General features: G+C 36.4%; 2 protein-coding genes across 6 annotated transcripts in view; one reads left to right on the top strand and one right to left on the bottom strand.

Moving 5' to 3' along the window:
* Positions 1-2,335, bottom strand: part of METTL15 (methyltransferase 15, mitochondrial 12S rRNA N4-cytidine) — a 181,157-nt gene extending 178,822 nt beyond the window's left edge. For 3 of the 5 annotated variants that reach the window (XM_088791710.1, XM_074336155.2, XM_088791711.1), the window contains exons 1-2: positions 1,961-2,080; positions 68-306 (exon numbers count right to left, since the gene is read on the bottom strand). The gene's annotated coding sequence lies outside the window, so the exon portion shown is untranslated. Of the gene's footprint in view, positions 1-67; positions 307-1,960; positions 2,081-2,161 lie in introns of those variants that run through there. The other 2 variants (XM_019749183.3, XM_019749182.3) reach the window with 2 other exon arrangements.
* Positions 2,336-2,398: 63 nt separating this feature from the next.
* The window catches only part of KIF18A (kinesin family member 18A), an 80,373-nt gene continuing 66,626 nt past the window's right edge, over positions 2,399-16,145 (top strand). Inside the window, exons 1-4 of the mRNA XM_019749169.3 lie at positions 2,399-2,639; positions 9,934-10,306; positions 12,441-12,598; positions 15,933-16,037. Of these exons, the coding sequence (XP_019604728.3) occupies positions 9,982-10,306; positions 12,441-12,598; positions 15,933-16,037 (588 nt within the window). The 5' untranslated portion in view covers positions 2,399-2,639; positions 9,934-9,981. The remainder of the gene's footprint in view (positions 2,640-9,933; positions 10,307-12,440; positions 12,599-15,932; positions 16,038-16,145) is intronic.

The raw sequence follows: 16,145 nt of genomic DNA, 5'->3' as shown, positions 1-16,145 counted from the left end.
GTTCCCCCCAAAAAAGGCGTGGGTGAGCTCCCAGAGAGCTCCTGGGACTCGGCCACCTTCTCCTCACCTGAGGCACGAAGATTTCTCTGTTGGCCTCTAACTCGGGTCAGCGACGACCACTACGGTGCCGGAGAATCTGAATTTGCCGCACGCCTTAGTCCCAGCCCAGGGGGAAACTTGAAAGGACGGACAGAGTGGGTCCTTTCCGCCCCAGCAACCGAGGAACGCCTGCCTTTCGTTCCGCTTTTTCCAGCTCCCAGCTGCCAAAGAGTCTGCCAAAGGCGCTGGGGTTTCCAAAAGGTGTTCCTTGGGGGTGGGCGGTGGGGGGGTGTTAAAACGTTAACATTGCCAGGTTTAAATTCTTTTACTTAAAAAATAATAATAATATATATATATATATATATATATATATGATGCAACTTTAAATCTAATTTTCCATTTTATACTTATCTCCACTTTTTCAGTTTACTATGAACCTATGTTAAATTTCTGTGTTGTACATAACAGCAGGTAGTTATACTCCAATTTCTCAAAAGGTGGGAAGTTTTGTCTCCTTAACACTGTATGTTTCTAAAGTTTTTGGTTCTCTTTCCTTCTTTCATTACAAAATACACTGGTCTCTTATCCTTTCTGTTTATACTCAATGTCTTGCCAAACTAGAGAGAGCTGGCACAGCAATGGCATTGATTGTAACATTAAAATTTCTCTGCTTTAACTAAATATACATCCCTTCAAAATACGGACCTCATCTGAACACTGAACACTGCTTAAAGGCAAGTGTAAGGCAGAATTTAGTTAAATGTAAAATAAGTACTTGGATTAGGTGTGGAAACACCTGTGAGACTGGTAACCCTTATACAATATGGGTGTCAAAAACTATGATATTTAAGATTTCTTACTTCACCATGGTGATCAATGCTATTTTACAAGAAATTGGTAAAATATGCCTTTTCTCGGACTAGATTAAGATAGCATCTTAATATCACTTAATCTGGAAAGTATTTCACAAATTATTCAATTCCGAATTAGCTGATTTGTACAAGAAAAACATTTTCCTTTTAGGGGTTTTCTGAAAATTTCAGTTCTCTCCTCAAATAAATAGTACCCACAACTCAGGGGCTGTTTTGAGACTTAAATGAAGATAACATATATAAAGCTAATAAAATATAAATCAAAAGTAAAGTACTATAGAGTGATTATCTGCAATAAAATAAAAAGGCTTCTCAAATTTATTACCAAACCCAATATCACACAAATAACTATTGTTTTTGCTAAGATATATGTAACACAGCCAGAAATTAGTAGCTTTATTTATGCACTATCCAGGGCTCAGAAACAATCACATGACATGGGTCATATACAATACACAATGCTTCTGATCTTCTTCAACAGGAAATAAATGTACATATTATAGGGGTTTTCCATACATTGTTCCACTGATAATACTCTGCATTGGTGTTGTGCCAACCTATTCATATAGTGATATTGAATCACAGAATATAAGCTCCAAGAGGGCAGGGATATTAACACAATTGTGGGCTATTATGTTCCTAAAATCTACAATCAATAATTGCTGAATGAATGGATACAATAATGGTAATATAAAGAACAATGAAATTCAGATCATACTATTAAAACTTTCTAGACAGAGTTATTTTAGCAAACATATTTCCCATTTGTTCAGGGTTTTGTTTTTTTTCTTTTTAAAATGTACATTCTGAAATAACACCTACAACCTAGGACTTTAAAAAAAACACTACATCCAATAATGAACTAGGCCAATAAATTTAAGTGAATTTATTCTGTAATACCATCATTAGAAAGAAATGTAAAAAACACCCCAACACCAAATAGTTTCATTGTCAGCACTGAAAGGAGAAGGCCTGGGAGTCCTGAGAAATGAAACCTAGGGCCTCAAACCAAAAGCCCTGGGACTTTGAATTAATTGAGGCAAACTGACCCCAGCTCCATCCAAGTGAAAGTCGCTGGAATGCACAGGTCCCTACACCCTCCAGAGGATGGTACCTATGCCTTTGGAGGCCTTCCTAGTCAATAAAGGGGAAAATAAAATCCAGAACCCATTAACCCACACCCAACAAGCTCCGCCTCTCCCTCTAGCAGAGGGCACACACCAACCGCTGCCCGCACCCATCTCACTCACACCCAGAACCCTGGGACCGCGACCCCGCGGCCGCGGATCTGGAGGTGGCCTGAAGATCCCAGGTGGCTGACTCCCACCTGCAGCTCCAGCCTAGCCCCGCCCACCGCGGTCACCGCCTCCGGAAATAGCCGTAAGCGTTGCCCCGGCGACGCGGATCAGTGCAGCTTCCGCTGGGCCGCGCAGCGGAGACTCCTAGAGCCAAGCTGGAGCGCGCCGCGGCAACGTCCGGCGTGATGGCGTCACGAAGACGGCAGCCAATGAAACGACGCGCTGAGGAAGCTGCCTTAGGTTTGAATCTTCTGGTTGAGTTTGAATCGCCGGGGGCTGACAGCGAAGTGAGGAGTTGGCGGTAGCCTCTCCTGGGGCACAGACGAAAAAGAGGTACTCGTGGAGAAAACGCTGGTTTCAGGACGCACCTTTTGATGACCTGTCTCGCTGGAAGCGGAGGGGTCCCGCCGCCTCACGTGTAGAGGACCAGGTGGGCTTGTTGACAAACAAGGAAGCGTTAAATTGGGGGTGAGCGTGAGGATGGTGGGGTGGTTAGGGCCCCAGGGGAGACAGCTAAAGAAAGAAGGAACTGGAGCATCCCCTAAAGCATGGCTCTACCTGATCTGGAGCCCACGACTGCTCAGCAGGAAGGGCAGGGATCTCCTGCCTTAAATTCTGAGGAAGTCAAAGTTTTAAAGGGCATCCTGGCCCCTTGCCCGGAATTCACCAGAGCACTTTAACTGTCCAGCACCTTTCAGTGTAAAGTTACTTCCGGACTCCAAATTCAGAGTATTTTGTTTCAGACACAGATGTAGATGTAACTCTGGGCTTAAATATCAACTGAGGAATCTTGGTTCACCAATTTATAAACTTTTTGTCCGGCAAAGTTCTGCAGTTTGCCTGGCATAGGTCAATCGGGAACCTACCCTGAGCCCTGGGCATCAAGATAAGACCTGCCAGCACCGCCTAACGGGATTGTCGAAGATCAGATGAGGCATGGAGGAGATACTGCTTGGCAAGGTGCAAATGAAAGGGACTTGAAGCCCTGAGAATCAGTCCTACTGTTTGTTCTTAGTTTCTGCAAGACTCTCCTTTAGGAGCTCGTTAGATACTCATTTACACAGAGGTCAAGGCTGACTACTATTTATGAGATTTGACCAGAATTGAATACTTTTGCTGTATAATATGTAGTTTAGGTTAGCTATTAACAGTCAGGTCGAAGGTGTTAGGCATTCTACAGGTTTCAGTTGGTAGTGTTACTCCACCACATTAAGCCCCCACCTTGAATTTTGGGAGGTATTTATGAACTTTGGTGCTAGAGAATAGATGATTCAAAGACTAGATAGTGCTTGTTAGTAAGTTTCTGTTCTGTAAGAATTGTGTTTCAGTACAAAGATTATCTGCCTTCACCTGTAGTAATTAATCTCCTCTTCTTTTATTGAATAAGTATATACAAGTATCTAAGTTTTTCTTTTTGAAAGTGCATCTTATCCGAGTATAAATATAGCATGAAGCAATTAAGGTGTACATAAAGTGACTTTATGCTGTCAACGCTATAAAAACTAGAAGGAAAAAATAGCCTAGATGTCAGTGCCGCCCACCCCTGCATTTGAAATGTTTGTTCCCTGATGCTTCTAAGCTAGTAGAAGCAGTGACTCTAATACTAAAGTTATTTCTAAAAAGAGGTTTAAGTTGCAGAAAGACTATAAATGACAGTGTGGGGGATAGTTCCTGGTCCTAAAAAATGTTTGTTGAATCTGAATCTAATCCAGGTTTGAGCTTGTATTTAAGAAATACTTTGTACCTGTACCACTCCACATTCAGAATGATTTGTGCAACATTTCTGTTTCATTGTCTGAAAGCATTCTGTTCTGATTCCAATAGAGCATAGTTGTTAAGAACATGAACCTTGGATTTGGACCTGGATTCATTTGGACCTGAATGAATTGAGGGATTAACATTTGCAAATATCTGAAGGTAGAGCATTCTAGTCAAAGAGAAGAGAAAGTGCAAAGGCAATGAGGCCAGAACAATGAGACTGAAGTGTTTTAGGAGCGCTAAGGACAGTGACTGAAGGAGAATATAGGGGGAGGATAACAGTTGAAGAAAGCATCAGAGAAGTAAATGTAGAACCTACAAGACATGCTAAGGAGTTTACATTTTATTCTCTGCTGGGAAGTCATTGAACAGTTTAGCAGGTGGAATGACATGAGATAACGATCTGATTGCTTTTGGAGAGGTTATCAATGCATATGGTCAATGAATCAAATAAAATATTATTGTACTTGCATGTAATTGGGGATGAATCTTTAACTTAATTGCTTTACATTTTATCTAGGGGGAACAGTAGCTAGATAAAGATTTGCCTGTTCAATTTGGTTTATGTTATCTTGCAACTATTGAAGAGAATTAGCTATTAACACCTCTTCATTAAACATGGAGCAGTGAGCTGTTCTATGTAAGCGAATCTCCCAGAAAACTGATTGCTATCCTGGTTAAGTGATAGTTTTAACCACCCTCAACGATTAACATAAAGCATTATATTCCCATTTTCCTAATTTTGTGTAACAAGAAATTGGGCACATTTTTAAACCTTTGATGCTTCAGGGTCCTCATTGTAATTGCCTGTCACTGCCAATCATTGTACTGTACTGTAATATGTTGAGTCTCTTATAGAGATATATTGTATGTTTGCCTCTACTCTGACTGGGTAAATTGCTTTCTTGGATTTTTGGTCTACCTTTTATAATTTATTTTTTCATTAATCAAATATTTTAGAGCTTACTATATACCAGGTTCACTACAGAAATTAAGGATATAATGTTTAAAAAATACAGCTTCATTAGCTGTTATTTCTTGTCACTTTCATATACTCTTTTCTAATCATATGCAATAATCATAAAATTTTAGAGTTAGTAAAGGACCTTAGATATTTTATAGTCCAACTGTATTATTTTATAGATTGACAACAAAATGCCTCTTCATTAACTATTATTACTCTTTCTTTTATACTCTACTCTCTCTAGACTAGACAGATACTTTACTTTTAATGAATAAAGGTGTTGGCAGTGTTTCTCCTTAATGTTTTAGTCCCAACAATGAAATCATACCAGCTTGTTCTTTTGATTCTAGTCAACAAATACCACTTAGTAATAGATTTAACAAAATTAATCCGAGGCTGTGACACTGTCTTCTGAACAGTCATCTGAAAAATATTTTTGAATCAACCCATTATTACAACATTTTGGTTTTTTGTGTGGTTTTTTTTGGTCACTTCTTAGTAAACATGGTCAAGGACTTTGCTTTCTGTATGCCTTATTCAGAATCAACTAGATGTCCACATCTTTTACTTAGCCATGTTAGAAAAGAAAGCAGGCATCATGTATTAATATAAGAACAACTGCATTTATCCCTGAAGACGTCAGTATATTTGAACATAGACAAAGTTTTGCACATTAGTGATTCTGTTGACCTTAGGTATTTTTATTAAGAAAATTATATTCACTCATTGGTTTTGAAAAAGTTGGGAAAATGTGATGCTTTAAAAATTAAGGTTGATGTCTTGCGTAAAATCTGTAAAAAGTTGTAAAACAAAGTTGTATTTGATGTCATACTTCTTAAACCCCTTTAGTAACTGTCAGAATTTCTCCTTGACATGTTATTTGAATAAGATGTATTGCATTCTAAAATACCTTCAATAATTCCTAATAATTTCTAAGTCAAATCTAAATTCTATAGCCTTGCAATCAGGATCTAAATCTGACCCCACCTTTATCCAGTTTTATCTTTTAATGCAACCGTCTCCCTTTTTTGTCCTCTCCAGCTGCATAGGGACTGAGCAAAGCTAAACTGAGCATGTCTTTAGATGCTATAGATGAAGTTACAATCATCTAAAACTAAACAGCAGGAACAAGATTTAAGCAAATTGACCACATAGCCAGTTATGTCCACTATGCATGCTGTTTTCTACCACAGGCTTTTGGACTTGCTGTCTGGAATTTTTTTGCCCCAGCCACTTGCTCACTCCCTCACTTGGGTCTCCGTAAAGTCACCCCATTAGATAAGGTTTTTTCAACTGCCCCATCTAAAATTGGAGCCCACATACACACTCCTGACCCTCTCTATCCCAGGGCCTAGAAAAGTGCCAACAGAAGGCACTCATATATTTATTGAATGCATGACTAGTTGTCATGAAATGTCCTTTTTTTTTTTACCAAGTTAGTAACTATCCATCCTTTAACTCATCACTTCCTTTAGGAAGCTGTCTAATTACATCAGTCCCCCGTTATAGCTTTACGTAAAACTTAACTTTTACCTTCTTTACCTTACAGAATTTGTCAATTATACTTTTACTCTTTTGTGTCACTACTTTGTTAATATCTGTTTCCCTCACTACACTGTAAATAATAATGGCAAACACTTGTAGTGCATACTCTGTTGCACGCATTGTTCTAAGTGCGTAGTCTTCACAACAACTCTATGAAGTAGGTATTATTATTAGTCCCGCTTTACAGATGAGGAAACTGAGCCACAAGAGGTTAAGTAACTTGCCTATTATCGTGACCAATAAGTAGTAGAGCTGGAATTTTAACCTAAGCTGTCTGGCTCCAACATCTAATAATTAACTTATTGAATTGATTAGTTAATTTATTCATTAGCAAGAGATACCTTCCAACCTTGAGATTTTAAGATCTATTTTAAAATAATCACCTGATGTTCTACGCATATATGTTTATTTAACTGTTTCATTTGTGTACATTTTATATATCGTTTTAAAAAGTATATCAGTTAAAGTCATAGCATTGTTGAATATTTTTAAAAGCGTTTAGAATGTGTGTGGAGGTTTTTGGTTATCACAAGGGATGTGGGATATTACTAGCCTATAATAGACAGGGGTCAGAAATGCTAAACGTCCTCTAATACATGGGACAATTCCAAAAAAAGGAAGACTTGACCTACACTAAGTGTCCATCATAAGCCCATTGGAAAACACTAAAATGATGGACCAGTATCTTCAGAAAGAAGAGGCATGAATGGGGGCCGGTAGAGGAGAGAATTGACATTTATTGAACGCCTTAATACACTTAATACCTGTTATCTCTTTCACCCTTCACAACAGTGCTATGAGGTGTTAGCTCTTCTATACAAATGAGAAACCTGAGACTCAGTGAGGTTAAGTAATTTGTCCAAGGTCATAGAAGTGAGGTATAGGTGCTTTGTGGGACTTGGCTAGACAGAAGCTCAAGGGTGAAGAAAGAGCAGAGGAGTAATTCACTTGGGACCTGACTGTTAAAATCCAAATGACCATCTTTCCTCTTCAGTGTTCTATTTTTGGGGAAGGACAGAGCCCTAAAAAGGGAGTGCTGTGTCCAGTGTCTTCTGCTTTTAGATTGCTTTTGCCTTATTTGAATTCTTTCCAAAAGTATATGGTTTTATAACATATTTTAGCTTTATCATTGTTGTTATTTTTCCCTTTTAAGAAAAAAGCAAATGAAATATCTTCTTTTAACCCTTCTTCCCTCTCCACCCACACCATTTCTTTGCTCACTTTTGCAGCAGTACTTTCTGTATTCATTCTCCTAATGTTCTCCCATTCAGGCTTTTATCTCACCATTCCCCGCAAATTGCTCTTCTCATTGGTCTCTGTGTTGCTAAATCCCATGGTTACTGCTTATTAAGTACTTACCATATTAGCAGTATGTAACACAGTTGATCATTCTCTCCTCCATGATTTAAAGGTCCTACCAAAATCTTAATGCCATTTGAAGCTTTAAAAACTTTTAAAAGCTTCAAATGGCATTAAGACACTGAGGACAGCCTCTACTTTCGCAACTTGGCTTCCAGCTGCCTTAACATTTCCACCAGATGCCTATTAAAATTTTCAAATTTAAGATGTCCAGAACTAAACACCTGATATTCTCCCCAAAACCGGTTCTACCGTCTGTTATTATCATCTCAGTTAATGGCTACTCCCTTCCTCTAACACTCCAGCTCTTGAATCCTATCTTTCTGTCATACCCCACATATATCTGTCAGGAAATTCTGTTGTCTTCACCTTTAGAATACATCCAGAATCCGACCACCACCCTGTTCGAAGTCGACAACATCACCTCTTGTCTATATTATTTTGATGACCTACCTCGTGTCTATTCCCTATTGTATGTTTTCTACACAGCATTGAGAGTAATCAGATTATGTCACAATACAAAAAATTAAATGACACATACAAAACGCTAATCAATCTCTTTACCTGAAATATTAGTTAGACCCTGGCCTTCCACTTAAACTCAAACACTGAAGCCAAACCCTATACAGTCACAGTTAGGCTACCCAGAAATCCTAGCTTTGATTTTTACAAGGGCCCCAGCACTATTTTAGTTTGAGTCATGAGAATGAACAGGAAAGGATCTCTGGGAATCATATCAAGGCAACGAAGGGCGAGCTTTGGCTAGTCAACAATCTTTAGTAAAAGTTATCTTGGATGCAAGACTCTGGGCAGTGGAAATTGATAACAACCAGTCTCGTCTCTACCTGTGTCTCAGAGACCCATTGGGTTAAAAATAGTTCCTAGGCTGCATCAGTTAGCTAGCCCAGGTATGAAGGTGATGAAAGATATATACCCCTGGGATATTCAAACTAGGATCTCTGAATATAGCTCCTATTCTCTGCTCTATAATGATGGAAGTTTACGGTACATCAGTGATAGCAGGCTTAAAAATTATTGTCTGACTATGACGGTCTCACACAACAAAAACAAGGAGTGTAAAGATTAACAAAGACCAATAATGTGGGACCAAGAAAAACAAAAATATGAAGACCTTTTAGTATTCATTAGTTTATTTATCAAATACTTATACAGTGCCATGTGACAGGCACTGTTTTAGGCTCATAGAGCACATCAATAAGCAAAACAGATTGTTAAAAACATACATGCCATTAAAGAACTTGCAGTTTAACTGGAAGAGAGAAAATAGCAAACACAAGAAATAATTAAAAAAAAAAAAAAACATAATGAAGAGATTGTAAATGCTTTGGGAAAAAATAGTGTAACGGTGATTAGGAATCAAGTTGGCAATTTTAATGAGGGTGGACAAGAGGGCAACCTTTGAGCAAGGACTTGAAAGGAGTGAAGGAATTAGACATGCAAATATTGAGGTAGGCACTTTGTAATAGAGACACTGGCCAGTGGAAAGACCCTACTGGGGTGCTTGGTGTGTTAGCTGGAATGAGCAAAGGGGAGAACAATAAAATAGGTGAAAAATGTAGGCCATTAAAAGAACTTCAACTTGCACCTTGAAGAAATTGAAGAACCATTAGAAAGATTTGAACCAAAGAGCAAAATAAATAAACAAATTGTGTGTGTGTGTGTGTGTGTGTGTGTGTGTGTGTGTGTACAATTGACCCTTGAACAATGTAGGGGTTAGTCACATATTTTGTATATGCGTTATATACTGTACTCTTATAATGAAGAAAGAAAAATGTTTTTAAGAAAATCATAAGAGAAAATACATTTACAGTATTTATTTTTAAAAATCTACATGTAAGTGGACCTATGTAGTTCAAACCCATGTTGCTCAATAGTCAATTGTATACATATATATATACATATACATACACACACATATATATATATATATATATATATATATATATATATATATATATAGCCAGTAACATTTACCAGGTGAGTGGAACAGAATCCATACCTTTTTAAATGAATACTATGTGCCAGTAATTTACTAGTAGAACTAATATTAATACTTTGTTTTCCTTTTTATTTTCAGAGCAGTATTTAGGCATTTGTATAAACAGAAGAATCAAGATAATCAGCTATGTCTGTCACTGAGGAAGACCTGTGTCACCAGATGAAAGTAGTTGTTCGTGTGCGTCCTGAAAACACGAAGGAAAAGGCAACTGGATTCCATAAAGTGGTCCATGTTGTAGATAAGCATATTCTAGTTTTTGATCCCAAACAACAAGAAATCAGTTTTTTCCATGGAAAGAAAACTGCAAATCGAGATATTAGAAAGAGACAAAATAAGGATCTTAAATTTGTATTTGATGCTGTTTTTGATGAAACTTCAACTCAACTGGAAGTTTTTGAACACACTACTAAGCCAATTCTTCGTAGTTTTCTGAATGGATATAATTGCACAGGTAATTGTTTCAGTTGGGGTTTAATTTTTCTGTCTGATTTCAGTTTTACATTACAAGGGATGTGTACTTGGCCCTTCTAAATATAAGCAATTTTAAGGTGCATGTTTGCTAAAAATTCTTAAGTTCCGTAGCCTTTCACTGTAAATGTAAACTTTCTTTGAAATTTAGTCATCATATAAACATAAATTATTTGTGAAACTTTCTCTTCCATAGTCCTGCCATGGTCCCTATAGACAATCATCCTTTCAATTTCCTATGTTACTAATCCCATATTTCTTTTAATTGATGTCAGATTTCTCACAATTTTTTTTATAAGTATATCCATTGCTTACCTATATAACTATCAATCCCTATGGAATGGTCAGATATTTCTGACCTCTTGACAGTTTCTTTATAACACCATTTTTTACAATACTTGAAATACAAATGTTGAAAGCCCATGTTAATGGAGTGTCATCTGCTATTTTAGCATATCTTCCGCCCATAAAGCATTTCTAGTGCTCTGAATAGACCTATAATAATTTGCCTTTCAAAACGGTCATGTTGATTTCCTAGAAAGAGAGCTATCCAAAAGTCTAGATAAATCACTACTTACGAGGCACTTAACGTCATTAGTATCTTATTTTTAGAATTACCACAATTTAAGATACCCCCAAACTATAACATGTTTCACTGTCTCATTGATTGATTCATTAAGTTTTATTACAGAAGACTACCTTCTTGGTTGAGCAAGATTGTAATGTGGTTTATTGATTAGAACTTCCGTAATTCTCATTTTTAAGCAGATATTCTTTTCCTCATTCATGAAACTCCATTTGTCCCTGGAGATTTTTAAAATTATTGTTGACTCCAAATGAGAAAATCTCTACCAAACTAATACTAAATCTTTGGTTTCTTCTTGACTTTACTTTATATTCTTATCCAGATGTCTTAAGACTTCTTGGTATACGACTGGCTTACATAAAATAGAAGAAAATGAAACATATATCAGTTTAATTCATTCTACTGAAAAGTATTTTGTAGTTAGTATTTAGCTTAGTACAGAGATTTGACTTATAAAAATATTTTCATCAGAAGTGTGAGGACTTATTACCTTAACTGAATATTATGTTGGGTATTTGCCAAGTGTAATTCAGGACTCTTTGTTTTTTTTGTTTTTTTGTTTTTGGGGGGTTTTCTTGTTTGTTTGTGTTTTTTTGCATTTCATAAAAACACATCACTTGTATGTTGTGCTGGTTAAAAATCTTGAAAACAAAGTAATTTGCCTAAAACAAGATTTTATTGTTTTAAATTTTCAAAGTCATTTTATAAATGGCTTCTGTCTGGAATTCATTCACTTAGCCCGACTTGTATTGAATACCTGCTTTGTGCCAGGTGGTTTGTTTGCTAGGTGTGAAGGCTACATGGATCCTGCCTTGGTGGAGCTCACAGTGGGAAATACAATGTGATACATTCTAGAGTAGAAGGATGTGCAGCATATATATACTAAAGGGCTCAAATGGGGCCGTGAACGTTTCTGCCTAAGACAACTATGAAAGGCACAGGAGAGTGACATTTGTGCTGGATATTTAGAACAGGTGGAAGTTTTCCAGCTGGAGTAATTCCAAGGACTGCAGGACAAAAGCAGCAGAGTAGAAAAGCAGCAGCAGTTGAGGAGAGCTTCAAATAATCTAGTGTACCAGGTGTCGTCTATTAGAATGCCCAATAATAATCCACGGATAGGAATTTGAACTTTCTCATGTAGGACTGTGGAACAACTAAGGTTTGACATTCAGATTTCATTTTTCATAAAAATAACTACAAATTCTAAGGGATGGATTAAAGAAGATTAGACTAATAGGGAGACTGATAATTGATTACTTAAAATGTATAAGGTTACTATAGAAGAATGGGAGCATATAATGGGGGTGGGGGTGGGCAGGTGGATGATAGTACCATTAATCAGAATAGAGAATAGAGGAGTAAGAGTAGATTTGTGCTAAAATTCCTTTTAAAGATAAGACTAGAAATTAATTTTGGATCTATTGGGTTTAGAGTTCTGTTCAGGATATCCAGATGGAACTATCTAGACAGTCAATATAGTAATGGTATATTTCATAATGAAGAACTTTGATCCCTTTTCGTAAAAACCCAGTGCTTGCATATGGTGCCACTGGAGCTGGGAAGACACACACGATGCTAGGATCAGCTGGTGAGCCTGGAGTAATGTACCTAACTATGGTAGACCTTTACAAATCCATGGATGAGATTAAAGAAGAGAAAATATGTAGTACCGCCGTTTCTTATCTGGAGGTAAGTTGGCAATATCATTCTTTAGATTAATCAATACTATTGAGAAATCTTTCTTTAAGAAATTCCACTGTCCATTCTAATTCTATCATACAGGATTTTTCTTACGAATATATAATATCATTAAAACTTCTGGTCTTAAGCATCTATTATGCATCTTACTCTTTCTGTTTATTATTTTATTTCCCTTAACTTCTGACCTACAGAAAAGTAGCAAGATTAATACAGAGAACTTCCAGATGCCCTTCACCCAGATCCCTCATGTTAACATCTTACTACCTTTGCTTTTTCTCTCTGTATGTGTATGTATTTCTTTTTTCTAAACTGTTTGTTACAGTCTTCTAGAAACAAATTTTCTTAAATAACTGTTGAATAGTTATTAAAATCAGGAGATTAACAGTGATACAACACTATTATCTAATCTGTAGACCTTAATGAGAGTTTGCTAGGTATTCTAATAATGCCCTTTATTGAAAAAGGAAATGTAAGATCATTAATTGTATTCAGTTGTAGTATCTGTTTAGTCTCCTTAATCTGAATTCATTCCTTTTTCTTTCTTTATGTTGCTGTCATAAAAGCCTTAGTTTGGGTTCATCATGGTTAGATTCAGGTTGTGCACTGGCAGAAACACCACAGAAGTGATACTGTATTCTTACATCATATCAAGAGACCTCTGGTTAGTTAGTCCTATTAATGGCCGTGTGAACGTGGATCAATTTCATTATGTTAGTGTCTGTGAAGTTTCTTCACTGTCGAGATAGTACTTTACCTTTTATATTTAATAAGTACCTTGTAGGGAGAAAATGTAAATATCCTGTTACTTAAACTGTTCTCTATTAGTATTAGTATTCACTGATGATTCATGCTTGAATCAATTCCTATTATGATGGGAGAGGATAGTGAGTTTTAAATTCCATCATATCTTCTACATTTATTCTTTGGCTTTCTGCTGTAAGGAAGAGCTTTCCCTTTCCTTTATTGTATCTGTGTGGACGCATGGATTCCTAACATTATTCAATAGATTATAACCCCTTTCTGTAATTAATTTGATTTTTTTTTTTTTCCCCTAAATTGTATCTATCACCTACATTCTAATCCTGACACAGGTTATTATTTTTTTTTATTTTTTTTTATTTTTGTCTTTCTAATATTTTTTTATTTTTATTTTTTTATTTTTATTAAATTTATTGGGGTGACAATTGTTAGTAAAATTACATAGATTTCAGGTGTACAATTCTGTATTACATCATCTATAAATCCCATCATGTGTTCATCACCCAGAGTCAGTTCTCCTTCCATCACCATATATTCGATCCCCCTTACCCTCATCTCCCACCCCCCACACCCCGCCCCCCTTACCCTCTGGCAACCACTAAACTATTGTCTGTGTCTATGAGTTTCTGTTTCTCATTTGTTTGTCTTGTTCTTTTGTTGTTTTTGGTTTATATACCACATATCAGTGAAATCACATGGTTCTCTGCTTTTTCTGTCTGACTTGTTTCGCTCAGCTCAAATTGTGCCAGATTTGCCCAGTTGAGGCTCTTTCATGCTACCTCTTGAGTCCTTTTGACATACCTCATCATTCCTTGAGACCTCCTACCCTCTTAATAGCCAACATTCAACAAATCATAATTAAGTGGCAGGCATCCTAACTTTGTGTTCAGATAGTGTTTCAGAAACCAGTGCAGAAACAGAAATCCCTGATTTCCCTGCCTATTTGTGGTGTCAGAGAGAAAATTTCTAATAGCCACAGCTCTCTTATTGATATAGTTAGGTTCCTCCTGGGAGAGTTTCTTCACATTTCAAAAATTGATTAAGATTATGTATGTGGCTAGAACTGGGAAATTAAAGTAAAACTCATTTTCTATAGTTAAATATTGAAAAGAATTGTTTTGAATGTAATTAAGAACATAGCAATATTCATTATTTCTCCCTTAGATCTTTTGATAACTGGGAGAAATTTGAAGTTTGGTTATTTTTTTCTATTTTTAATTGTTTTCCCATTCTTTTATTCTGCTTTCATTTTGTTATTGGTAAGGCAGTATCTAATCGAATGGTGTTTTCACTAAGACTGCACCAGAATTGGCTATGGAGCTTTTTAAAAATAGGCATGCCTGGCCCTCACCCCCTGAACGTTTAAATTTAATAGGTCTAGATTGTGGCCCAGGCATCTATGCTTTTTCAAAGCTCCCAGGTGATGCTGATGCATAGACCAGCTTGGAAGTGATTGTTCTGATTGTATATTTTATTGATTGAAGTTGGTAAGGGGAAGCATTAGAAAAGTGACTGCTGCTTATCAGAAAAATAAGAATCAAAAAATTATCTCTTGATGTTTTACTGCTTTTAAGAGTTTATTCCATTTGTAAATCGTATCACTCATTGTAGAAAATTTTACCAGCGATGAGTTATCGCTATGGGCTATTTATTAGAACATGGAAATAACTTTTCTTAAAGACTTAATTTTGTATTTTTTTTTTTAAATCTTGTCAGTAATAATTGTAGCTGTTATTTGGATGACAAGTAGAAAACTTACTACCTTTAGTAAATTCATAAAATCAGGTCAATAATATTATTTCTATGCATTACTCACAGAAATTTAAAAAAAATAAAATTGCCAAACACATCAAATACAGATGTGTATTCAATGCCATGCAGTAGAATGAGGATATCTGGGCTCCAAATCCTGCTCTGCTATTACCTTCGTGACCATGGACAAATTACTTAACCTCTTAGGGCTTTAGTTCTCTCATCATTCAAACAGGGGAAGGGAGTCCCATTATGCAATTTATCATTAAGAATTACATGTTGAAATTAATGTATTGAAGAACAAATGAAATCAATACCATCCATCCTTGAGTATGGGTTTTCTTTAACTTTTGAGCTTTAAAATTGAAAAAGTTTGGACTACTTCGGCATCATGAAATAATAAATACCTTTTCCAGTAAGAACCAAGCCACCTCTATATAACTTATATTTCAGAGCCAGTAGAATTTTCCAAGACCATGTGCCCCTTATATTTCCAGGAAATATGAAAAGTCAATTCCAACCATCTTATTTCTGTTTCACTGTAATCATCAAGTTAGAAATTATGATGTGAGGGTGTGATGTCTCCACCTTTAAGTTTCAATTTCAGACCTAAGTAATTCAGCTCTTCTGTTTTCTTAGGTGGTGGAAAATTAATGGCAACGTGAAATATAAGGGGTGAGATAAACAAAATGAGATGCCATTTGTCTTTAATATAAAATTCTAATATAAACTAAACTCAGCAATGTGTGCCTGTGTATATTACCACTGTTGTTTCAATATCAATGCTAAAGCAGTTCTTTTTTGTTTTAAGGTGTACAATGAACAGATACGTGACCTCTTAGTAAATTCAGGGCCACTTGCCGTCCGGGAAGATGCCCAAAAAGGGGTGGTGGTTCAGGGGTTGACTTTACATCAGGTATGTTTATAAACTTTTTCCTTTGTTCAAATAGCAAGTGTGGTTATTTAGCCATTTACTTATTTTCCATTGTGCTTGAGACAGAAGAAAAATAGTGAAATGCAGAGT

This window comes from Rhinolophus sinicus, chromosome 14 (assembly GCF_057876585.1).
Source record: "Rhinolophus sinicus isolate RSI-liver-muscle chromosome 14, RSI-T2T, whole genome shotgun sequence".
NCBI lineage: Eukaryota > Metazoa > Chordata > Mammalia > Chiroptera > Rhinolophidae > Rhinolophus > Rhinolophus sinicus.
This window is presented reverse-complemented; position numbering and strand designations above follow the sequence as displayed.